Below are 26527 nucleotides of genomic sequence, written 5' to 3' on the forward strand. Positions count from 1 at the left end.
GACTTCATATTTATTGCTTTTATATCTTTTGGCAACATTTTGGCCAGTTTCGGGCAGAAACGAGCCAGTTCAAGAAATGTTTACATTCTTATCCTCAAATGTACAAGATGGCCGCACATTCCCCTTAACGCATTCATTTTAGGTCTAAAAATGGAACTTTCATTTTAACATTAAAATGCATACAAAAGCTTTGTTTATATAACAAAGAATTATAAGCTCTGTAATTCACTTATAATTCAACGCATGACACTCAGATATGGGTTACCTATTTGAAATGCCTTTCTGAAGTATTGTAATAAGCCAAGGCTGATTCTATTATGAAAGATATACATATATGTTTGGCCAATATTTATAAAGCAATTCCCGAATTCCCAAAATCTACAGATCTGTCTTCCTCCTTGAATTAAGGAAGAGAATAAATGTTAGATTACAAATTTTCATATTCCATGATTAATAACCGTTAAATTGAATGTTAATATACAAATGATCCGCTGAAGTCAGTCATTCAACACAGCGGTCACTCAATCGTATTGATTAATGACTTATATTACGAATTAACTAATTCTTAAATGTCATATTATTGACAGTACGATTCCACACACACACACACACACACACACACACACACACACACACACACACAAAACTAATGTAGCAGCTTATCGTTTTCATTTAACCAAAAAATTTAAAATAGCAATATAATTTGGAATAACAAAGGTAACATTTAAAGAATAATTAGGTAGTAAAATATCTAGAGGATGATTCTAAAAGGAAATAATCTCATTGCACAACATATTTAGGATGCTGCTTTGCTTCATTCTTAGTCTTACGTAGAGAAATAAATCAAAATGTGTGCCTATAATAATGTGAAAGCGGTGATGAAGACTATAAAGAATCATCATTATTACGAGTGTGGTATGGTCAAATTCCACCAAAAGGACAGGATTCATGGTCTAGAACGAGGCTTTGCCGAGAATCCTATTTATTTATTTCTACGTGTATCTTAAATACCTTGTAAGATAGTCCCAAAAATCAAGTTAATGTAGTTAGCATTAAGATGTACATCTCTTTTTCTCTCTTTTTTGGAAACATTCTCCGTAATAGAACACCCCTGCTGCCCTATATTTTGTAAATTTTGTTACCCATTTATCGTTCTAGATTTTGTGGTTTAATGACCTATCAATGATTTAGAATCAGTGTACATATAATATAAATTTACGACATTTCACAGAATTAATATAAGCGAACCTTATTAGAGGTGAACGTGTTTCTGTTTTCGGATGATTTTTATGACTTTGTATTTCAGTTGACTCAGTCTCAGTCAGTCGTGACTGATGAAATATAATTATCCGAATTTTATCTGGCTGAGATCCGGATAATTACCGGTATCATATACTGCCGCGGAAATAAAGAAACTGTCAGCATCTTTTTCCTAGCAAGTCATATCAAATCAATATTTACACAGAAACCTTTTCATGTTTGTAATGTTTTTTGCCATATCGACATCTTAACTTTTTACTTGAGAATTGACTTCATATTTTTTTAGTTTACACTTAAAATAATAAATACCATAACATTTTTTTTTACAAGTTTATCTCAAGCTAGGCTATTCTAATGAAGTCTGAAAACTTTTTGTATCGAAATAGCAAAAGAATACCGAGGTTGTAACACAGGCACCAGTCGTTAATTTTTTTCTCATAATAAAAATATATTAACCGCCTTACTTAATATGCACCTGACGTTATATACGTACATATTTCTCATAAAAAAAAAATTATACCCCGTACCTTATTAAGTAAGGGGTATATTTTTCATTATGAGAAAAACATATAACGTCTGGTGTCTGTGTTTTTAACGATAGTATTTGCTATTTTAAAAAAAACTAGCCCAAAATATGGCAAAAGAGAATTATTTTGGTGATTTTAGAGAAATATAATTCAAACAGACACATTAAAAACATAAAAATAATAAAAACACATCTGTTGTATCTCAAACAAAAGATGTTCGATCCCCCATTGCGGCCCTGTCCTATCTACATGGCCCCGCTCTACCCCTGGAGATCGTAAATTGAACAAACTTGAATCTACATTACCGGAGGATGCTTATACCCAATTTTCAACATTTCTAGCCAAACATTTTTTTTTAAATGTTACAAATTTGCATAAATTTTAAACTAACTCCCCCTGAAAGAGGCGTGGCCCTTTAATCTAACAAACTTGGATGTTTTGAGTTAAAATTGGTCGAAATTGATGAATGGTTCTAGAAAGAAGTTGAAAATAATAAAATTTACAAACAGGTGGACGACAGAACAAATTGTTAACAGAAAATCTCACTTGAGCTTTCAGCTCGGGTAAGTTACTTATAAAATTAGAAAGGAAAATAAAGAAACAAAAAATAAAAGAAGGGTTCATTTGTATACGAGTGACTTGACATCGCACGCTTGTCAAAGGGTAGAATGTATAAATTAACTATTTTTGACAAGAAATAAATTTTTTTTTTCCAGTTTGAATGCAAAAAATTGAACATAAAGCGATACGGCACAGTAATGTGAATGAATTTGTGTGTTAAGGTTCATTTTGTTCGAAATAGATCAAACTCCTCTGAATTCAATAAAACTATATCTAAGAAAATGTACATGTACATGTATGTTGAAATCTGAAAACCATACACTTACAAACTCTCTTCAAACGGCGAATGGACGGTCTGTTTGACGTCATCATCAACAGCTTAGAATCAAGTTATCATGGCTGAAGATGAAGTTTTTGAACGCAACGTGCATGGTAAAATTGTACCTTGGGCTTGGGGTCGGTATATAAACAATGCATGTACCAATTTGTTCTCTGTGTCCGCTAAATGGACGAAAAATACCTTCCGAATATTACTCTTAAATATCCGGCGACTAAGTCTCACTGAAAAGCTGTCATCCAAAATATCGTGGCAAAACATTAACATTAACTTAAAGTTATTTGAACTCAGCGTGGAAAAACTATCCTTAGGGCAGATACATAAACAATACCAATCTGTTCTTAATGTCCGCTTAGTGGGAAGAAAATATGTATCGAATAACAGAGTATCATTTATTGGGCGATTTATCATTTCAAAAATATAAACCCCTTCATACAATTTATTTTTGGTTGATTCATCGTTGTTTTTTTGTTATAACATTAAAGGACAAAAATATAAACTTTTCTTGAACTGATTTGTTTCTGCTAAGCAATAAATTTATATGAAGTTTATATGTTGTTTGGTATGCAAATTACGCATACAAGATCAGAACAATGCCTTATGTAATCATTTACTAAATAGATTAATGTATATCAATGTAATCATTTTAGTGTCAACTCTACAACCATTTGTTGAGAAAAAGGCTGAAGCTTGCTCATTGAAGCTGTAGTTTTGTTTCAAAGTGGTGTACCCTATTCTAAAAATGAGTCTGAGAAACGAACAGTTTTCACTAGATTTATGTGTCAATAAAGTTATATTTAAATTATATTTTCACTGAAAAATACGTATACATGTATTTTTTTTTTAAATTGTTGGACCCCTTATGGTAATGGTAGTTAGATCTAGATCTAATCTAGATCCTTCCACTATCTCGTTTAGGTTTTATGGTTCTTAAATTACGTAATTTTGTAGACATTTCATTATTGGCAAAAAAGAGAGAGAGCTGGTTCATTTAAGAGGTATTTCTTCAATTGCACTGTACCTTGCACTGTACCTTAAAATTTCATTGATTACTGTGCTTTAAGCCAGACAATGAGAGACGATATTCAAACCTCTTAGTAGGTTGCATTATATAAATGACAGTGAAAGAAAGTGGGATTTAGAACAGAGAACAGGAACATATCCCGATGAAGTGTCAAATTGTTCCATCATTCCGTTACACTCCGAAAACTTACTCCTCTCTTTGATACACCTTCTAATTCTTTCACACATCATCAAATTCCTTGTTACAACTTTGAATCCCTTGATACAAAAAAAAAATCCCCCACAAACACCGAAAATAGGATAAGACATAGTTAGCCATTTATTAATACCAAGACTGAACAACGAATCCATAGGAGGGTCAATCGGTGTCCATATAGTTGAAGTCGAAATGAACTGGTACTTACCGGCGGACAAATTCCTGATGGGAAAATATCTCTAAAAACAGCTCCAAAGCATTGGAAATTTTGAACAAAATTAATATAAAATCTCTGAAAATAAAACTCAAATTAAAGCAAAAAAATAGGTTAAACTTGTAAGTCGTTGGCTAACTTCTGTTGAGTGGTAAACCAAATACCTGCATATTACTGCGATAAACTAAATAGCTAGGGCCCTTAATCTCAAGAACATAACGAAACAACTTAAATACACATTACATTAAGCGACTCGGTCCAGTGGAACAGCTAGGTGACAGTCCGCAAATCCAAGGGAGCTCGGTTCGAACCAACCAAACTACACAAACTTTAATTTAAAAAAAAAAAATAATTTTAAAAACCCAGTTACTTACTGCTTGAGCTTACTGGATTAGTGCAAGGTATTTTTAAAGAAGTATATATCTGTTCGTGAAATTTTGTGAAGAAAAATAGTTATACGTATGTTATAATATAAATCACACATTAGTTAAATTTTGCATAGAAATTTTACACAACTCGTTTTTGGAATCTTCTTATCGCATTGACAATGACCAATTCCAGAAACGAGGCTAACTTTTCACAGATAAGTAATCGCATTTCTTCTTATACTTGACAAAGTACTTGGATATACAATGAAAGTTCTGATTGCTGTGCTGTCTTTTCTGGGTATAATCGTGGGAACCGCGGTAATCATTTGTATATTATTTCTTGTCTTTCTTTTCAAATGATCATTTACATACTCGATAAGCGTAAGCTGTACAGCTATACATGTACAATGTTCAATTTGTGTAAATTTGAATTGAAGTACCAAAACCACAAACTCGCTGTGAATGAAATAAATATTTTGGATATCATTACAGTTTTTTTGAGTTTTGTCTGATCCTGTAGATTGCGACCACCTGCATGACAGACGCTGAATGTGGTTCTGGGGAGTGCTGCTTCCGCCATGAGGGGCCATTGATAGTGAGCAGACGACAGTTGATCGCCAGCCTTTTTACGTCAAACAATGGTAACGTCTGAAATACAAAATGTACAACGCCGTTTTTACCGTTGCAATAAATACACACAGGCACCTGACGTTATTCTCATAATAAAAATAAATACCCTATACCTAATAATAAGGGTATAATGTAAGGTATTTATTTTTATTATGAAAAAAAATGTATAACGTCAGGTGCCTGTGTAAATACAGTAACAGTTTACGTACTCTACACTGAAAATGTTAAATACGCAGCACAGTTAAGGCTGTCAATAAACTCCGTTCAGACAAAAAGTACGGGAAATGTGCATTATGACATCACAGTATATTACAAACCTCGAAAGTACTTATTAATCTATTTATTAGTAAAATTAACTTATACTAATCTTTTAATTAAAAACAACAAATGCTATTACTTACAATTTTGATGTCCGTTATATCGTACACACTGAAAAATAAGCGAGATGTCGTTCTCGCTGTACTACAAAATATGACGTCATATGCTTCAAAATGACGCATTAAGTTAAATCATTGAAGGCTATCGTGCAGTTTTATAGCATCGTATAAAGAAGCCACCTCGGTTTTGTATAAAATATCGTATATCTAAAATCTGAGTACCTAAATAAATCACTTAATTGCAAGGGCATACACTTACCTGATCCCGACAAACTTTTACATGTGAATTTGAAATATGCTATGTAACTTAAAAACTTCTACGATCCTTGTAAAATCTTACAAATTAATTATTTTTTAATGAAATTAACCCTGTGACCTTCAAAATTATTCAACATATGCATTATTTATTACGGTTTCTACTAACAAATATTCTTATCTTAAAAAGTTCGCTCCGTTTTTCAAAATCTACGATATAACATCAAGTTATTTCATAATTCAGTTGTGAATTTTGACATGATTATGCCCTTGCAATATTGAATTTTTTAAATGACCTCAAAACCACAAATACATCTGCTTGTACCATGCGACTGCCATATCACGTGACCACTATGAACATAAAATATTGTACTGTTATATATATATTTTAGAAATATATTGCATTTGAGTGACTGTTATTGATTTAAAAAAGGACATGCCAGTTTAACTAAAGTATATGTATTTTCATCACAAAAATTTGCCCATATTTTTATTGACCGCCTTAACTGTACTGCGTATTCATATCTTGTACATACCTGTGAAGGAGTCTGTGAGAAGTTCCAGCTGGAAGGAGACCACTGCAGTGTATTTGACAAAATCAATGGGCATTGCAGCTGTGGCGCAGGCCTGAAGTGTGCATTTGTACCCGACTCTACCACACCAACGACTGGGAAACGGTCCATGGTCTACCCCTCTGTCCCCGGCTCCTATAGATGTACCCCTAGCGTTTGAGAGATGCATACATGTATCGACAATTAATAAAACTCATGCATATTTCTAATATCTTTTAAAAAGGGGTTTTCTTTGTCAGTCAGATGCCTTCATCAGTTCATTTCACCCTTGCGCACCATTTATAGCTAGCCGTGTGTTTTTGAGGATGATCAAAGTGAATAAAATTAAACATTCATGTTTCTAGCTATATTTAAAGCCGGACAGCTTTTCAAAAAGTAACTTTTATAAAAATATTTACCTCCAACAAGTATATTTCCCCCTATATTTCTTACGATTGTAATCGTTATCTAGCTGGACTTCAATATGCACGATCCAGTTCTAATCAGTTTTTCGATCGGCCAAACCTTCAGCAACCTAAAAAAAGACATGCAGGGGCCGCACGAAATGTTTCAAAATCTCAGTATAAAAATAATTAACTATTTCTTTTGTCTTAACTATATACTGATGTACCTTGCTAACGATAATTTAGTTACTTTTACTTAATATGTGTACACTTCTTACGATTAATTCAATAATTTGTTAAAGAAAGATGTAAATTATAAACCCCAAAATGCTTTCTTTGATGATTCATGCAGGCTAAGGCGTAGCTGCAATAATGTAGCCCTCTCCCGATTTTTTTTTTTTTGGGAGAGGGCCCTCTCCAGTAAACATCAGATATAAAAAATCGGAGAGGGCTACATTATTGCAGCTAGCTAAGGCGTGGCGATCATTGCAGAAAAAAATTAACATAACTCGCTAACGCTGATTTTTTTTTCTGCAATTTTGTTACCTTCATATCCGCATGAAACACCAAAAAAAAGCATTTTATTGTTCAATAGACACTATAGACAATGTGTCTATACTACGCTTGTCTTTTAGTGAAAACAAATGCATGTTTATACATGTATAGAGAGTGCCTACTAAATACCAAGACCTTTACACTGTTACAATTTCACCCATCAGCTTGGCCTCTAATTAAATTCACAAGTCATCATCTACACAATGCTAAAAACATTTGAAAATTTTAGATAGTATGTGCATTCAATGTGCATTCAATAATTTTATTAATTTAATTTAATAAGTATTTCATTCAAGTTTATAAGAATGCATCGGATTGAACAGCAGGTAAAATGCCTACATATGTTTCTCTTAATATATAGTTTTACACAGAATGTATTATTATTGTCATGTACATTTTGTATATAATAGGTTTATACTATAAATAGCATTGGAAGGAGGGGACAACACAAGAAAGAAGAAGAAAACTAGACTCTTGTTGCTATAGCAACAAAAAGGTCTTCCGTTCCCCATGTATTAATCTGCACAAGAAATCCAGTTATCTTGTAAACAGAAAATGAATATAATATATATAAGTTTTGTGTCTTGATCTATCATAGTTTCTGAGATCTTATTTATTCTTTGTTTTTAAAAAAGAAGGCTATCTGAGATATATGAGATGTCTCACCGGAAGTAGAACATTTTTTTTACCATGTGTAGATGACTTTTTGTATTTCTATAGATAAAATGTTACTTATACGCTAAATAACCAAAATATTTTTAAAAATATCAAAATTGGGTGTACTTCCTGTGAAGACCGGAAGTTACGCCGGATGAAATAAAATAGTGTAAACACGTGTCCATACACAGGTCTATAATCCTACAAAGTTTGGTTGTTGAAGTCGTTACCGTTTTTGAGATCTCGTCGATATAAGGTTTTTTGTCTCGGGACAGGAAACGGACAAACGGAAGTGCTTAATGAAATTTAAATTTTTTATATCTTGTTACTTTCCTCTTTTACATTATTATTCATCGAAGTAGCTAAAACTATCAAATTAAAACAGTTTAACGGATAAACAGTTTGATTTGTTTGAACTCTTCCGCTGTGGACCGGAAGTGACGGAAGACAAAATGAAACTGTTTAAACACATCTTCAATCAAATGTCTATGTTTAGTGAAAGTTTCGTGTCTTGATCACGTACAGTACCTGAGAACTTGCGGGTACAAAATATGTTTTAAAAAAGCTTCCTGAGATAATCGAGATATCTCACCGGAAGTAGAATTTTTTTGTTTATTCAACATTGTATAGATGGCATATGTAAGGATCTATACTAATATCTTTATTCTATGGAAAATAAATTAAATACGTAAAAACAAAAAAAATTGATGAGTTTCCGGTGACGACCGGAAGTTACGCCGAACAAAACAAAAATGTTTAAACACATCTACAACTATAGGTCTATCATCCCTCAAAGTTTGGGTGTTCAAATCTTTATCGTTTCTGAGATCTCGATGTGACAAGCTTTTTGTTGCGGGACAGGAAACGGACGACAGGAAATGAATTTTCAAAAAATGAAAAAATCGCCTAGAGATATGATCATTTTCTATCAATCCTGAAAATTTCAAGTAAATCTATCCAGCCATCTCTGAGATATCTTGTGGACAAAAACTGGGAAAAAAATAATAATAACTAGACACTTGTTGCAAAAGCAACAAAAAGGTCTTCCGTTTTAATATACATGTATCAATTTAACTGTAAGACATTGCTTCTCTCACATAGAAAAAAAGTGGATATGATAATTATTGTGAATGATATATCCAGACGTTACTTCTAATAAAAACAACGGAATGAAAAAGAAAATCAATTTTTGAAGTAATTTTTGTGACGACCGGAAGTAACGCCGAGCTAAACAAAAATGTTAACCATTTGTACAATCATAAGTCAATCTTACTTAAAGTTTGGTTGTTCTTATCCCTGATCTCTTTGAAACAATATTTTTTGTCTCGGGACCGGAAACGGACGAACGGAAGTGATAAATGAAAACAAAAGATGGTTTTTCTCGTACATTTGCTTAACGAACATCACTGTTTATCAGGCTAGATGAAACACCCAAGAATCTCAGTTAAACTTGTTAAAAACAGGATTTGTCTGAACCCTTCCAGTAAGAACCGGAAGTGACAGTTGACAAAATTTAATCCGTTAAACACATCCCCAATCAAATTTCGATCAATCATGAAAGATTCGTGTCTCAATCACTTACAATGACAAAAATCTCGCGGACATCAAATTTGTAAAAAAAGAAAGCTACATAGAGATATTTGAGATATCTCACCGGAAGTAGAATTTATTTGCTAATTTAACATTATATAGATGACATATGTAAGATTGTATACTGATATTTTCATTTTATGTAAAATGAATAATATATGGAAAAAAATAAAAAAATTTGAAGTACTTCCGGTGACGACCGGAAGTTACGCCGAACAAAACAAAATAGTGTTAACACATGTTCATACAGAGGTCTAATATCCCACAACGTTTGGTTGTTCAAGTCGTCACCATTTTTTAGATCTCGTCGAAATAAGGTTTTTGGTCTCGGGACAGGAAACGGACATGCGGAAGTGCTCAATGTAAATTGTATGAAATATTTCTTGTATACTTGCCTTTTGTACATTATTTTTCATTTATCAAACTAAAAATGCCAAAGGGAAACAGTAAAACTAATAAACGGCTCGATTTGTTTGAACTCTTCCGGTGTGGACCGGAAGTGACGGAAGGCAAAATAAAACCAAATAAACACATCTTCAATCAAATGTCTATCATCTGTTAAAGTTTGGTGTCTTGATCACTTATAGTTTCTGAGATCTCGCGGGTACAAAATCTGTATTAAAAGAGCTACCTGAGATGATTGAGATATCTCACCGGAAGTAGAATTTTTTTGTTGATTTAACATCGCATAGATAACCTATGTATAGATTTATACTTATATATCTAATTTATGAAAAATGAATTAAATGCGTAAAATTACTATTTTTGAAGTGCTTCCGGTGACGACCGGATGTTACGACGAACAAAACAAAATAGTTTAAACACATTTACATACACAGGTCTATCATCCCACAAAGTTTGGTTGTTCAAGTCTTTACCGTTTTTGAGATCTCGAGGTGACAAGCTTTTTCGTCGCGGGACAGGAAACGGACGACCAGAAATAAATTTTGAAAAAATAAAAAAATCCTTCCTAGACTTTATCATTTCCTATTATTCCTGAAAATTTCAAGAAAATCTATCCAGTCATCTCTGAGAAAAACGTGGAAAAAAATAAGAATAATAATAATAAGAAACATTACAATCACTATAAGGTCTTCCGTTGGAAACGGAAGACCTTAACTAGACTCTTGTTGCAAAAGCAACAAAAAGGTCTTCCGTTTTGATACACACGAATCAATTTAACCGTAGACATTGCTTCTCTTACATAGAGAAAATAGTTGATATGATAATTATTGTGAATGATATATCCAGACGTTACTTCCATGTAAAACAATGAGATTAAAAAAGAAATCAATTTTTGAAGTACTCTCTGTGACGACCGGAAGTAATGCCGAACTAAACAAAACAGGTTATAAAGTTTGGTTGTTAAAAATATGATTTATTTGAATCCTTCCAGTGAAAACCGGAAGTGGCAGTTGACAAAATAAAACCCGCTAAACATATCATCAATCAAAAGTCTATCATTCATGAAAGCTTTGTGTTTCATTCACTTACAGTGACAAAAATCTTGCGCGCATCAAATTTGTAAAAGGGAAAGCTACACAGAGATATTTGAGATATCTCACCGGAAGGAACAGTTATTTGAAAATTTAACATTATAAAGATGACACATCTAAGATTGTATACTGATATATTCATTCCATGTAAAAGAAATAAATAAAGAAAAAACATATTATTTGTAGTGCTTCCGGTGACAAGCGGAAGTTACGCCGAACAAAATAAAATAGTTTAAAAAAATGTACATATATAGGTCTATCATCCCACAAAGTTTGATTGTTCAGGTCGACATCATTTATGAGATCTCGTCGAAATAAGGTTTTTTGTCTCGGGACAGGAAACGGACAAACGGAAGCGTTCAATGTAAATTGCATTAAATATTTCTTGTATACTTGTATTTTGTACATTATTGTTCATCGAAGTCACTACAAATATCAATGAAAAACAGTTAAACTGATAAAAAGTTTGATTTGTTTGAACTCCTCTTGTGTGGACCGGAAGTGACGGAAGACAAAATGAAACCGGTAAAACATATCTTCAATATAATGTCTATCATTCATGAACGTTTTGCGCTTTGATCACTTATAGATTCTGAGAACTTGTTTGTACAAAATGAGTTTCAAAAAAACTACCTGAGATATTTGAGATATCTCACCGGAAGTAGAATTTTTTTGTTGATATAACATTGCATTGATAACGTATGTATAGATTTATACTTATATATCTATTCTATGGCAAAAGAATTTAATGCGTAAAAATAGTTATTTTTGAAGAGCTTCCGGTGACGACCGGAAGTTACGCAGAACAAAACAGAATAGTATAAACACATGTACATACATAGGTCTATCATCCCACAAAGTGTTATTGTATAAGTTGTCACCGTTTTTGAGATCTCATCAAAATAAGGTTTTTTGTCTCGGGACAGGAAACGGACAAACGGAAGTGCTTAATGTAAATTTTATTAGTTATTTTTTGTAAACTTGCCCTTTGCATTTTATTGTTCATCGAGCACACTACAGATATCAAAGACAAAAAGTTTAACTGATAAACAGCTCGATTTGTTTGAACTCTTCCTGTGTGGACCGGAAGTGACGGAAGACAAAATGAAACCGGTTAAACACATCCTCAATCAAATGTCTATCATCCATGAAAGTTTCGGGCCTTGAACACTTATAGTTTCCGAGATCTCGCGGGTACAAAATGTGTTTTAAAACAGCTACCTGAGATGATTGAGATATCTCACCGGAAGTAGAATTTTTTTGTTGATTTAAAATTGCATAGGTAACTTATGTGTAGATTTATACTTATATATTTAATTTGTGGAAAATGAATTTATTACGTGAAATGACTATTTTTGAATTGCTTCCGGTGACGACCGGAAGTAACGACGAACAAAACAAAATAGTTTAAACACATCTACATACACAGGTCTATTATAGTACAAAGTTTCGTTGTTCAAGTCTTTACCATTGTTGAGATCTCAAGGTGACAAGCTATTTTGTTATGGGACAGGAAACGGACGACCGGAAACGATTTTTGAAAAAATGAAAAAAACGTCCCTAGCGTTTATCATTTCCTATTATTCCTGAAAATTTCAAGGAAATATATCCAGTCATCTCTGAGAAAATCGGGGAAAAAAATAAGAATAATAATAATAAAAAGAAACATTACAATCACTATAAGGTCTTCCGTTGGAAACGGAAGACCTTAAAAACCAGAAGGAAAATGGGGGAAACAATAAAAATAAAAAAGATAATAATGATAATAATACATGTAATAATCAAATAATAGTAATGAAACGTATAGATTAATTACTGGAGAAAAGAATTAACTGTTGAGTAGAAAAACACCGAAAATATTGATAACAAAAAATGATTGTAGCTTGATATGGAAGAAGAACAAATAATAAAAGAAAATAAGGAAAAATGAAAAAAAATATTAATAATTATAAAAAAAATAATAATAATAAAATATAAATGAAATAAAAAACGAGTTCATCTTAGTATTATGGCATAGCAGCCTCATTTCTCCAGATATTAGGGATTAATAATCAACATCGTTTCTACAAATGGAATACTTTGGTGAACAACTTAACATTATTGCCTATTCTATTTCCGGTGTTGGTGCAGCAGAAAAACAACATGCCAAGTGGAGAATCTGAGAAAGTGGACGAATTAAATGAAAAGCTCGACGTATTCGCCAGGGATTTAAAACATGGGTATAAAATAAGCTAAAATTAATTCACTGACTGATGTCACAGTAAACTCGAGCTAGATTTTGGCTCGTTTTTTTATATTTTATTTAACTTGTAAACGTAATTGCATAAATGATACCTATACATTCACTGAGCATCGACATTTCATCAGCTTGGGAACAATTTCACAAATTGGATAAAAATACAGTGCCAAAAAAATTAACCCATTAAAATCGTTGTAAATCCTCAAAATTTTTTTTTTTTGAAATTTTAATGTACATCTAAATACACTTAAAAGTACCAGAAGACAATAACATTTTCTTAGTTAACACAGAGACTTAAATAACACTGTTATGTATGTCTCTGGTTAACATCAGTGATCTTTTTCTGTAAACTTACTGTTTATGAGAGTCAGTGAGGATTATTCAGGTATACAGAAAAACATTCTTTCCAAAAGTTTTTGCTTTTAAGGAGTCTCGGGGGGAGAATGTTTCAAACATACGATTTCCTTTAAATTTTTTACAGTGAAATGTCAACTTATGAGTAAACTATGTGCAAAATATAAAGTAAATTGACCGGATGGTTTATCTGTTTGTCAGGCTCAAATTTTGGTCATATATCTGATTCATCACCGACATTTTATATAGGATTATACAGGAAAATAAGGGTTTCCATTTTCAATTTCATATTTAAAAAATTACAAACATATGATTTTCTTTAAATTTTCAGCGATGGAAGGTTAACGTATAATTAATCTTTTTGCCAAATTAAAACGAAATTGAGCGGATGGTTTTTAGGCTATCCGTCCTCATAGCTTGATCCTATAAACGTGCTGTACCAGCCATTTTACATTATAGAATTGTATAAAACAAAAGGATGTTTACGAATCAAATTTGATTTTATTTGTATAAGAAGAAAAAATACATTTCCACTCACACAGAACGTAGAAGGGTCGCGTATATGTTTTTATTTTGCAAATTATAGTTTTCATTTTAGTTATTGACGCTGTAATAGAAAATGCACGACGTTAATTTTTGTGAATTGTTACGTCAGAGTCTCAACTGACTTCATCCTAAGACGTTGACTCCAATGACAATAACGTCGATTTTGAAGAAGCGGCGAAAATATTAAAATACTTCTGACATTATTCTAATGATTAATTTCACTTAAAATAATTTTTTGATAAGTAATTTTTCTGAAATAAAAACGTTACATGATAACCTGTATCATTGACCATTTTACTTTAAATTTGTGTTTTACAACAGTAATGCGCAATACCCTGCGCAGAGGGCGCAAAATCTTAAACCCGCTACCGACCTTAATATTTAGTTTTGCTAATTTATAACAAAATGACCTCAATGATAATATCACAACAAGTGGACTATCCACTCAAAACTCTTTTAATTGGTATTTACAAGTATGTAACAGTTATATTACCAGTAAATGTGTTATCCAAAAGATTGAAATTATTATTTGTAGAGTCCCATATGTTTTGCAAGTGTATGAAGCATACATGAACTTTTTTCAGTATATAGTATATACACTGTACATGTATTTGATTTCGTTATTCTAGGTCTATTGAGGGATCATACAATGTAGCCTTTAGAACGGTGTCCTTGTTACGAATAGTGATTGCACAGTCAAAATGTACTACAGCAAAGTAAGTAGAAATGTTATTTTTATAAAGATGTAGATCTACAGAACTTATAATTTTATGAAAAGAGAAATAGAATAGAGAAAAATTTAAAGTTTATGCAAAAAATACAAGAAATGAGATTGTAACTTCATAAAGTCATAGGTATGATTCTGTATGGCATAATGCTGGTGAATTGTAGAGATGTCATGGAAAGCGTTGTTAAGGAAGGCAAGCGGTTGATCGCTGCTCAACAGTCAGAAACAGCTGTCGGAAATATGGTGAGGAGAATTCTAAAGATCATTAGAGAAGAGTATGCAAGGTAAGTTATTTTTTAGAATAAAAAATGATGACAGAGTCAGGTTTTTTTTCACTAGAATGAGGAAAAAACAAGTTCACATTAAAATTCATTCAAAAATGCATAAGGGAATTGAATATATTTTTGTTTTGACCATTTTATTTGTTGTAGAGATTTGACATGTATTTCTTTTTCTCTTTTGACAACCAGTGCTCTGAGGGGAAAGTCAGAGGAAGGTGACCCACAGGAGTCTTTACATGCAAGTTTTATTTGCTTTTTTAATTTTTGTACATCTTTTTAAATACACATCCAGTAATAAGCTGAGGTATCACAAACTCAGTGGGACCAAAAGAGCACTTTGTGAGATTCCAAGAATTTTAGATATTAATGAAGTTTCAAGTTTGAATAAAACAGTTTGAATAAAATGCAATGGGACCTAAACATCTTATGTCTATTTTCATGGTATTTGATTTACATCAATTTTTGTGATACCTATTATAAATGTTTTGCTGTATTGTAATTGACAGAATAAAAGTTTATGGGAGTAATATAACTTTATAAAAATGTAAATACATGAAATAGTTGGTGTTATGTTAACAAAATGCTGAACACTGGGTGTAATTTTATGTATGGTGAAGAAAAAAATTTATGAGAGCCATCTTTATCTTGAAATAATATTTTGTTTTGTAGAAAATGTTACTAGCAGAGGGTCAAATTAAGGATTTCAGTCAGCCTGTGCCCAATCTAAAGGTAAATCTTTGCCTTTTGTTCTAAACAATGGAGCACCAACACATGGTACAAATATCATAAATATCATAAATATCATATCATAAATAAATCCCCCTCAGAGCACTGGTTGTCAAAAGAGAAAAAGAAATACATGTCAAATCTCTACAACAAATAAAATGGTCAAAACAAAAATATATTCAATTCCCTTATGCATTTTTGAATGAATTTTAATGTGGCTAGAGCCACGAAGCATCAAAATGTGCCTTAAAATTTTCACAAAACTCAAGTTTGAAACAATACAAATTGTAATTACTTGTAATGTAGGGCACAATATTCTGCTTCTATGCATATGAAATTTTTTCACTTCGGCCCCACCGTTTAGCACATGCGCATCACCAAACATACTATGATCGTTAAAAATAGCTGAAAATTGTAGATTTTACTGCAGTTTTTCCCAAATTTGAATGTGGCCACACTTGAGTACCTCTTTGAAACTTTTAAAACTGAGAGATATTGCATAAATGCTTCTGCCTGCAAAATTTTGTAGAGGTACTCAAGTGTGGCCAATATGTATTTTACAAATTTTGAAAATTTTAGCATCAGAAAATAAAACAGACCACTCTATTTTAGGGAAATTATTTGCTTCCTTTTTATTGAAATAGCAGAATTAATTAATGATGATAAAGAATTATTTCTGATTATTTACAAAATCATCATTTTATTGAATATTTGAGGAAGAAATGCATAAAAACTGAACTTTAACATGTTTTATCTAGTAATTTTATACTGTGTATTCATGCTTACATCGTGCATCATCAATGACGTCATAGTTTGACGTTTGCGACGTCAGTTGAATCTGTACATGGAATGTTGAGTTCTTTCAGTATTTTGCCAATAAAATTTACCAGTAAAGTCTGCATTTTTAAAAAGCATTATTTCTATGTACCACGGTATTATTCAATTGCAGTAGAATATGAGATACATGAACATTGTTAACAAACAGGGAAAAACTAAATTATGGCAAAGTTAACATTGTACGTACGTAAGTAAATATATATTCCTATACCTTTATGTAATAATCAATAGCATGTATAAGTAGCTAGTTGTGGTTTTTTTGTCAAACGGTGAAATGCATTAAACGAAAGGAAAGATGCAAGCGATCTTTTTTTTTACACAAGTACGTGTTCCTGCATGAATACCGCGGGAGAAAGACAGTGGACATCACGTGTAAACATGTACATATATGATAAACTTAACTTATTCCGTCAAAAAACTTGATTATTTAATTCGTAAGTACAGCTGTAATTGAATCTCTTGCATAAAAACATTTTGCCAATGCATATGTCTTTTCTTTATCAGCCACCTGTTGATCAGTGTTGATTCGTCGCGTGGTCAATGTATTTCCGGTGAACCGTTACATGCAGTTACACTCCTTTCTTAAAAGTTCGATTGTGTCCGTTTCGATAAAGACGGCTTTTGGTATACACAGCTTAGAATACATTATCAGCATGTTCACTATATAGAAGTCTAATCCCAATTGCGATGTCTTTGTTGATAATTTGTCAAATAAAATAAAAAATCACCTAAATGTGTGTACATCGGTGACTTACTTTTGCCTATAAAATTCTCGATTGAAATTATCTTCGATCACTTTATGCGTATTAAATCTAATTAAAGTTTTTCTTGTATGGCATATAGAAAAAATTCAGATTGCCGGGCCCTTTCTTTAAAAAAAAACAACGATGCGTACAGAGAGATTTAAATCAGTATTTGTTTCCATTCAACCCCCCCTTCCCTACCCTCTGAAAAAATCGATGTACGGCCGAGTTCATTACAAATCTATATATATGATAACACAAATTCTACATGCTTGCTATCAATTCGACTTTTCAAGACAATTTTACGACATTATTTATGTGCTACTGCTCATTTAAACCTATCTTCGCTTCAAAATAGTAAACCCACATACTCTCTCTCTCTCTCTCTCTCTCTCTGAAATATGATCTTAATTCTCAAGACATTTACGGATAGCTTATCACTTGTAACAATTCTCACAAAAGACATGAATATCACTAGAAAAAATGAAATGTAAATGAATAGACGTTATGGCATTTATAAGGAATAATAAACTCATAAAAATATTTTTAAAGAAATCGATATTCTTTTTTCATTTAATTAATGAACATTAAACCACTGCTGTAATGTCATTCCCTTGTTCCAGCTGTCAAGAATTTTACTTATGACAGTCCGATATATTACAGAGCTTCTTAATATCAGACCATTACCAGTGGTTACAATACTGTTATTCTTTAAAATTGGACTGTCTCAGGAATCAAAAATGATATACAATGGAGTGATTTAAGTACTGTATATGCCTCAAACACTTCTGTATTAAAAAATATCACAGTTCTCGGCCCTATAACGGGCCCCGAAACTGCTTTCGGCATACTAGTATATCCATTACATATACACTAATGGTCGCTAAAAGGTTTTATTTTTCACTTGAACAGTTCGTGAACAGTGAGCACACAGTGAGTGCACTCTAAATGAACGGCGAGTGCACGCTGAGCCGAATTTGGATAGCGCTTATGAACGGTGAACTGTGAGCTTAAGCAGAGCGCAAACGCAAGCGCAAAGTGAACGGTGAACGATATATGTACTCTATGTGAACGCAAGATGAATGATTTATTTGGAGTGCCCCGGGAGGTATTGTTTTTCGTTGGTAATCAGGAAATAATAACAATAAACTACATGTTTGTATTGTTATAAGCCTAAATATAATATCATCTGACTAAACAATAAGTGAACACTAAACGAACGCAGTGAGCGCAAGGCGAAATCTTTGTGAACGCACGGTGGGCGTTTTGTGAACGATGAGCGGGAACGGAGCGGAGCGGAGAGCTGGCGCAAGTGAGCGCACATGAACGCACGGTGAGCCCAAGGGAAAATGGGAAAATAAAACATTTCAAAGGACTGAACCCTGGCATCTAACTGCTGTAAAGCGCCAGGATTGGGTGAAAATATCGAAGCCTTGAAACAAGTAAAATAATCATGTAGAATAACGTACACACACTGTTACAGTAATGCATCAAAATTCGAGATTACAGACATCTCTATTACATTCAATTACCGTATCTCTGTCATATTTATATATTTATTTTTAATAATTTGTGATTACATTGGTAGAATTCAATGATTAATCCTCAGTTATACACTGCGCATTATCAGCATTACTTCATGCAGTTTCAAATTGCAGAAAAAAAACCTTTTACGTACCGCCGCTATATTGACCTTCAGCACTGGTCCCTGTAATATTTTTTAAACTTTATTGTAAATAAGCTTTTCATGGTATTTTCATCAATAAATTTATTTTCATAAATTAATTATAAAGTCTACATGATAATTTTTTTTGTTTTTTGTTTTTTGTTTATTTTATTAGATTCAAGTCATACTTAGTTTTATCATTTCATGACGTTACTTAACAAAAATGACGTCTGTTCTACATTTTTCATCAAAACAATGCCATATTGTAAACTCCGTTAATAAAAAAGTATGATAGATATCGAAAAAAGAAAAACAGTTATGAAAAGCTAAGATTCTACCCTATATTATACCAAAATATGGTAATTTTTAATGATAGGGCAATTTTTGATGCTTCGTGGCTCTAGCTCTTTATTTTAATGATATCAGCATAAGCATTTTATAAATCATTTTATTAACTGTTTAACTTTAAATTTTATTCAATTTCAGGCTACAGTTTTAGATGCAATTAATGAGCTTATCATAGAGCTTGAGAACAGGTATAGCTATAAAAAATCTAAAAACTATATAACTATAATTTTGAAATACAAGTTAATAATTATTGCTGCTTGCTTGACACAAGGATTTATGTTTGAAATACAGGTTCATCAGTTTTATGACTCAAGTTTTATTTTTCTACTAGTGCAGACAACATTGCTGGACAAGCTTTGGAACACATACATGCCAATGAAGTCATATTAACAGCAGGAAAATCAAGAACAGTTGAGGCATTCCTAAAGGTGAATGAATCTGTGGAATTTACTTTATCAAAATTGTGTTGAATAGATTACATCAAAAATCACTCTGTTGTGTGAATTCTTGTTACTGTGGTTTCATCAATATTAGTTGAATACCAATTTTCGTTGAACTGTAATATCTACTAATATTTTGTATTGATAGGGTCATTGGCCACGAATTTACGTATCCTTGAAACTGTGATTTTCACTTTATCCACGAAAATTGATACCCTTGAATATTAATAATGAAACCACAGTATGCATTATGCAATAAAGGGAGACAAATCTCATTGTAACATAATTTACAAAATTATAAATCAACAATGAACAAAATAATAAAAAAGAAACTATGAACTATGAACAAAATTAATTCTAGAACAGAAACCTTTTGGTTATCAAATGAAAACAAATACTACCATTTCTTTATCAGTTTATTAATGTTCAACATTTAAATTATAAGTCTGCTTGACTTCTAATGAAATAATTGAGTCATTTTTACATCTGCTGTTATTACAGAAAGCTGCAAAGAAAAGAAAGTTTCAAGTCATGGTGGTAGAGTGTGCACCCTTTTACCATGTAAGCAATCTTCTTTTTAAAAAAAGGATCATAAATGTGTTTAAAACATGATTTTCTTGTGTACTAAAACAAAGGCATGAAAAATTGATTGATCAGTTATTTTTCTTGTGTATTTTTATATCGTTAATTTTGACATTTTATATACACGTAGATTTAAACTTGCTTGTATAGATGTATAAGTTTTACAATTCCCGGTAACTGAATCCAAACAAAAAGAAGTTAATACCAGTAAACTGGTATATTATTTAGTAATATTAAAATTTACGTGGTATATAAGATGCTGGTCACACAAAAACATAATTTGTGCCACAGAGCATCATTGCAATACAGTTGATGATTATGCAATAATTACAATAAAAAAAAAATAGTTGTATAACTACAGTGAAATCTGAGTGATGTATACATTGTGTTGAATAAGTGGACAGGATTACAAATGTTTTTATTTGTATTTGTATGTATAAACAACATTCTATGTACATGTATTGACTTATCAGGGTCAAGCACTGGCGATGAGTCTGGCTCGAGCTAACATAGAAACGACGGTCATCAATGACTCAGCTGTGTTTGCCATCATGTCCAGGGTCAACAAGGTCATTATTGGGACCCATACAGTGATGGCCAATGGAGGGTAAGCTACATGCATACCACAGAGCTCTTTCAGTAAGCCATCTTCAAAATGTCAAGTCTTATTTTTACGTTCATCACTCTATTGTGTGATGGAACTTAATCACAAAACCTTGATGCTGTGAAAATGCCAATGTGCTTGTATATAAGGTAAAATAAAATAATAAGATCATTGGTGTCTTTTTCTATAATAAATGACTTTCTAGTAATGATATTATCCTTGTGAATAGATACATTTATGTACCAGTACCAATAATTGATATTCTTTTCGGCACAAAATTATGAAGTGGGCCCCGACGTGACTTAGATGTTAAGAATTCAGCCACTTAGGCTTAATGAAAGCAATTTTGTTATTAAGGTTAAAAGCTATCAATGGAAGCCATGCCATAGCCCTGGCTGCCAAACACTACTCAGTGCCGGTAAGTATAGAAACTTCTGTACATGTGAGAGCTCTCTTTGCCAGGTTTCGAGCAATATTTATTCAATAGAGAGTTACATATTATATCATATTGTAGCATTTTTGAGCTTTGAAGTGAAAACTTTTAAATAATATTTATACGGTACTTGTACTGAAATAAATTTTGAGATTTCTATAGTTGTAGTTTTCATGTATCTAGCTATAATATATTCATCAAATTTGTCTTCTTTTACAGCTTCTGGTTTGTGCTGCAATGTTTAAATTATCTCCAAAATATTTATGTTCTTATGACCAGGTAAGCTAGAACAAGGAAAATGGGGTTGTCTAACTTGTCTTATACACTACTTATTTATTCAAGAAGAAATTTGTCTCCCATGTCAAAACTCATAAGACATAAAACACACTTATTTCAGGATGCATTCAACAAGTTTGTAAGCCCCAAGGATGTAATGAATTTTGAGGAGGGAGAGATTGCCTCTAGAGCTCAGATTGATAACCCAGTGTTTGACTATGTCCCTCCAGAGCTAGTGACTCTCTATGTATCCAACATGTAAGTTTAATTTATCTTGAATGGGTAAAATAAGACCCCAGTATTTTTGCATTCTTTGAGTGTGTTTCAATTTCTTATTTATCATAAAACCACATGATAATTTTCAATAAAAAAAAATTGAGGGTCATAAGTGTATTTTATGAAACTTGAAACTTAATGTTTGAATTTTGGAAATGTTTGATACAGTAATGTTTTGTATTGTTTTCAGCGGTGGAAATGCTCCCTCTTATGTGTACAGACTTTTAAGTGAATTCTATCATCCGGATGACCATGAACTTTGAACGACATTAACTGTGACTATGGGGTTGGTATAAGGGGAATAAATATAATACATAGAAGACAGTTTTTGTCTATTTTATTTCCAAGTTCTAAATGCTGCAGCTTCAAAGATGTAATTTTTATTCTGGTACAACTTGTAGTAAATTGAAAAGTTTGTCACTAAGTACGGATGTGCTTCACTAGTAGCAACAATTACCTCTTATGATCCTGGAAAAAGTACTGCGTGGCCGGTCTTCAATATACATGTATAGACTCAAAACAGATTAAAATTCTGGTAAATGTAAAAACACCATTAAGCTCGTGGTGATGGTTCATGCTGGTATGAATTCAGGTACTGTAGCAAGCATGGCATAAATGCTGTGTCAGCATGTTTAAGTACGTTGTACATTAATTTTTTTTTTTTGTAATGGTGCTACTTATCTTAAAATTCATTTGAGTTAGTTTTTGCATAGTGAATTCCGAGAAAATCTTTTTTTTTTTTTTGCAAATATAAAGTTCCTTGATAAGGAAATGTTTAGCACAATATAAAACATTGATTAAAATAAAGTACAGGTGTGCAATACCCTGAACAAGTATTCTTCTGTAGATTGGAACGAATGAAAAATCATATCACTGTTCTTTTTTTGTTGCAATTTTTTAAAACAATCATGCAGAAAAGATCACTCAACTTTAGTTTGAATTATTTTATTTTTTTAAAGTCTGTATAAAATTCATGAAATAAAAATAGTTATCAAAAGTCAGGAATGTTGTTATGGTACACGTAAATGAATTGACAGAGAAGATAATTAGAGTTAACAGCACTATGATTAATTAATAATCAACACCACAATAAGACAAAACCTCAAACCTTATGTCAGTAACAAACTACATGTCATTTATACATACACAGTAAAATAGAAATTAAGTCAGTTGGTTCGCAATTGGTTTAATACCAAAAAATTTTGTAATTTATTTAATGTGTAAAGAAATGAAAGATTCAAGGTTATTTTTTTCTGATCACAAGTACATGTATTAACATTTTAAAACATGTACATGTTTATAAATATTTCAGCATAATTTAATCCTTTTTATCCCAAACATTTTAGGAGGTCTTTTTATTGTATGAAAGATGAACAATTTTGTTTGCATTCTAGCTAGAATTATAAAATTTTGTATTAAACCAGCGTTGAACATATAAACAAATAAAATGCATGTATGTATTGCTTTGTATTCAATGATGCATACATATTTTTTTTCACACAGTGCATATAGAGTAAAACATTTCCATTTGGGAACAGAGTTTAAATGGAAAAAAATATTGCAAGGTTCAAAAAATGACAACTGAGGTTTAGGAATGAAAGAAAACAATTCAGATCAAATGTTAAAAAGAAAATATCATAAGGTTGATCATAATGATAGTGCAAATGCTGCAAAATTGGAAATGAAATCAACACATGCATATCTAGTTCATAGCAGTAACAGACCTCTGACAGATTAGACAAGCAAAGAATTCCATATTCAATACAGTTCAACATTTTTCTGCATTTTCTTCAGAGATTTAAACTGCAGAATATTGTTTTATTGAATAATGGAATGTATTAAGTTAACCAAAAGGAAAAATTAACATAAAATTGAATACTGTTTTCTTTGTTCTCGGGAGTATTTCATTTTACTGTATATGGCAGCATGGAATTTCATGCAGTGTTTTTTTTTTCTTTTCCAAAATGCCAAAATCAAAATACTACTTTGATAATAAATATGCAATACAAATTTCACATTTAAAAAAAAAAAAGGGGGGGGGGGGTATAAAGTATGCTCAAGTAACTCAATTCTGTAAAATGTAAGTATTTGGAGGGAAGAATTCTGAACACAACCATTTTCTTTTGAAATACATTTACAAATGTAACAACATCTTTTCATATTTATTTATCACAGACTTCAACAACTACTATCATACATAAACAAACTCACCAAATCTCAACTTTTTGCTTTTAAGTAAAAACCCTGTATTCAATAACGATGAAAGATGAGATTTCTAATTAAAATTAAGTTTCTATTCGGAACAAGGGTACTCTAACAAATACTGGTACTAGTTAATGTACCGTACAACCAAAATTACTTTTAAGAACTCGGTTTTAGGAGGAAAAACAGCATGGCAATGTAAAATTAACCAAGTTGCAGCAACAAGATATGTTCTATAACTAAAAAAATTAAAATATGTACAATTGGCCATTTTTGTATTAATATATACAAATATCATAAAATCTTCAAACATGATTAATAGAAAAATTGTTTTTTATCCATCTGTATAAACTCTGAAATGTCCAACATAAAATGTAGCATCTTTTAGATTTTTAAATTGATTTTTAAGTAGCAAATATACTTTTTTTCTGTAAAATGACGTTGAAAAATGTATCTATCAGCATACAGTTGGTTTTCGTTCAACAAGAGCATTCCATGGTTTCAATAGAGATGATAAAAAATACAAAAGCATTCTTAGTAAATAAATTGCACACATTCACACTTTAAATACATGGTTAGTGAAGCAATTATTGATAAAATATGATTTTATATACATTAACAGTAATAATATATGAACTATTATTGGCATATCTTTCTAATTGTTCTTAAAAATTGTCATATGGCATTGTTTACATATATTACGTTTGCATATCAAACTAAGAAATCTTGTACATGCGTACATGTATCACAATTCATTGATGGTATCAAATCAGTTACAAAAACGATGTTGATAAAATTGGTGCCATATTCAAACACTTAGTCTTTTCTTTCAATTGAAAATATTTTATATAACAATAATACAATTGGTTTGTATAAACATTTAACACTCATTTGTCCCAATGGCATATAACAAGATGGCGACTGATAGATGAAAAATTGGACGGCAGGCAGTTGGAATTCTTTGTTCTTGTAGCATAAAGTCATCAACAATAATAACCACACACGCACACACATAATCATATATATATAACAATATTCAAATCTAATTAAAAAATATAATAAATGCAAAAGAATGGTTCGGATTTCTGGTATATACTGTTCAGACAAAAACTGTCCCCATTGGTGATATACTTTGATTGTATGCATACATATGTAAATATATATATGTAATCGGCATGCAGGTTAGATAATACTACATAAAAGGCACGCTGCTAATTTGCATAGAATAGCTATAATGATTGAATATTATTAAAAGGACAATGGTTACAATATCAGTAGCTGATACATTGTCCAAATCAGCAGTTGAGGGGTTTCAATGGTAACTGGTAATAATCTTATAGATCTGCCATTAAATAAGAATTGTGCAGGTTAGTAACTAAATTAATACAAAATGAATATCTAATTTTTTTGTAAAGAGCAAGAATTTTGTTCAGGATTGTCAAAATTGGATTTCATTTCTCCCTTTCTTGTGCATAGTCAAGATTAGAGTTTGGTAAGAGCAGATAACAATCACTTAAAAATAAATATTTCAACAACTAGAAAATGGAATTCATCAGTCTGGAATGCATAGTCAATTGATATTGGATTTCAATCTACGGGAATTGATAGCTTGATATGAGTTCAATGAAACTATATATTCATTAAATATAAAAATATATATGCCATGATAATAATAAAAATAAAATGAAAAAAATATCAGTATCCTTTCTTTCAAAAAACCACTCTACTTGAGATAAAAAATAATTGTCTTTGAGTACTTTGTTTTGGATTCTTTCTGAGCAGATGCCATTATAAATCAGCATGGGACAGTTCCACGAGGGCTAAGGCCGAGATCCACTTGTCAGTCTGTTGGCTCAGGGTCATTTCCCCGATTTCTTCGCCGTTGGGTTCGACTTTGACATTGGACATAGGTTGCAGTTCTGTCACGGTATACTCATGGTTATATGGCTCCGAATTGTAGAGTTCCACTTGCGGAATAGTGTCCTTGTGATCAATATGATAATCCTCTGGCACCACTGGATATTGCATCTCATAATCGTTTCTTGGCGGCTGCATATTATAATTGTAATGGTGGTAATCATGATAATACAGGGGCATCTTGTAGTCAGCTATTAGCGGGGGATTATACGCCGAGTGGTCCACGACAGTCATGGGGTCGTACTTGATTTCCTCTTTGACGGGGGACTGGTACATCGTATTATTGTTAACATTGTTGTTGTTGTTGTTATTTATCGGCTGGATGTTCT

General features: G+C 31.8%; 3 protein-coding genes across 3 annotated transcripts in view; 2 read left to right on the forward strand and 1 right to left on the reverse strand.

Annotated features, from left to right (window-relative positions):
- The first annotated feature begins 4672 nt into the window (after nt 1-4672).
- LOC105336044 (uncharacterized) lies at nt 4673-6529 on the forward strand. The gene is made up of 3 exons (XM_011440217.4): nt 4673-4804; nt 5007-5127; nt 6293-6529. Exons 1-3 carry the CDS (start codon nt 4751-4753, stop codon nt 6478-6480), a joined length of 363 nt encoding a protein of 120 aa, XP_011438519.3. The 5' UTR covers nt 4673-4750; the 3' UTR covers nt 6481-6529.
- A 6548-nt stretch (nt 6530-13077) lies between these two features.
- LOC105336042 (translation initiation factor eIF2B subunit beta) lies at nt 13078-22399 on the forward strand. Its single transcript, XM_034457298.2, has 13 exons — nt 13078-13220; nt 14770-14856; nt 15032-15151; nt 15338-15386; nt 15818-15877; nt 19607-19656; nt 19800-19896; nt 20410-20469; nt 20964-21097; nt 21452-21512; nt 21747-21806; nt 21925-22061; nt 22270-22399. The coding sequence occupies exons 1-13, from the start codon at nt 13144-13146 to the stop codon at nt 22340-22342; spliced, it is 1065 nt and encodes a 354-aa protein (XP_034313189.1). The 5' UTR covers nt 13078-13143; the 3' UTR covers nt 22343-22399.
- Nucleotides 22400-22803: 404 nt separating this feature from the next.
- Nucleotides 22804-26527, reverse strand: part of LOC105336043 (zinc finger protein 367) — an 8769-nt gene continuing 5045 nt past the window's right edge. The window contains exon 4 of the mRNA XM_011440215.4: nt 22804-26527. This exon is cut by the window's right edge and continues 161 nt beyond it. Coding sequence (XP_011438517.2) covers nt 26070-26527 — 458 coding nt within the window. The 3' untranslated portion in view covers nt 22804-26069.

The sequence above is a fragment of the Magallana gigas genome, chromosome 7, assembly GCF_963853765.1.
Source record: "Magallana gigas chromosome 7, xbMagGiga1.1, whole genome shotgun sequence".
Lineage (NCBI taxonomy): Eukaryota > Metazoa > Mollusca > Bivalvia > Ostreida > Ostreidae > Magallana > Magallana gigas.

Coding starts and splice junctions, on each gene's coding strand:
- LOC105336044 (XM_011440217.4), top strand. CDS start 4,751: ATGAAAGTTCTGATTGCTGTGCTGTCTTTTCTGGGTATAATCGTGGGA. Junction 4,805..5,006: donor GTATAATCGTGGGAACCGCG/GTAATCATTTGT, acceptor CTGATCCTGTAG/ATTGCGACCACCTGCATGAC. Junction 5,128..6,292: donor CCTTTTTACGTCAAACAATG/GTAACGTCTGAA, acceptor ATACCTGTGAAG/GAGTCTGTGAGAAGTTCCAG.
- LOC105336042 (XM_034457298.2), top strand. CDS start 13,144: ATGCCAAGTGGAGAATCTGAGAAAGTGGACGAATTAAATGAAAAGCTC. Junction 15,152..15,337: donor ATTAGAGAAGAGTATGCAAG/GTAAGTTATTTT, acceptor TTTGACAACCAG/TGCTCTGAGGGGAAAGTCAG. Junction 15,387..15,817: donor ACCCACAGGAGTCTTTACAT/GCAAGTTTTATT, acceptor TTTGTTTTGTAG/AAAATGTTACTAGCAGAGGG.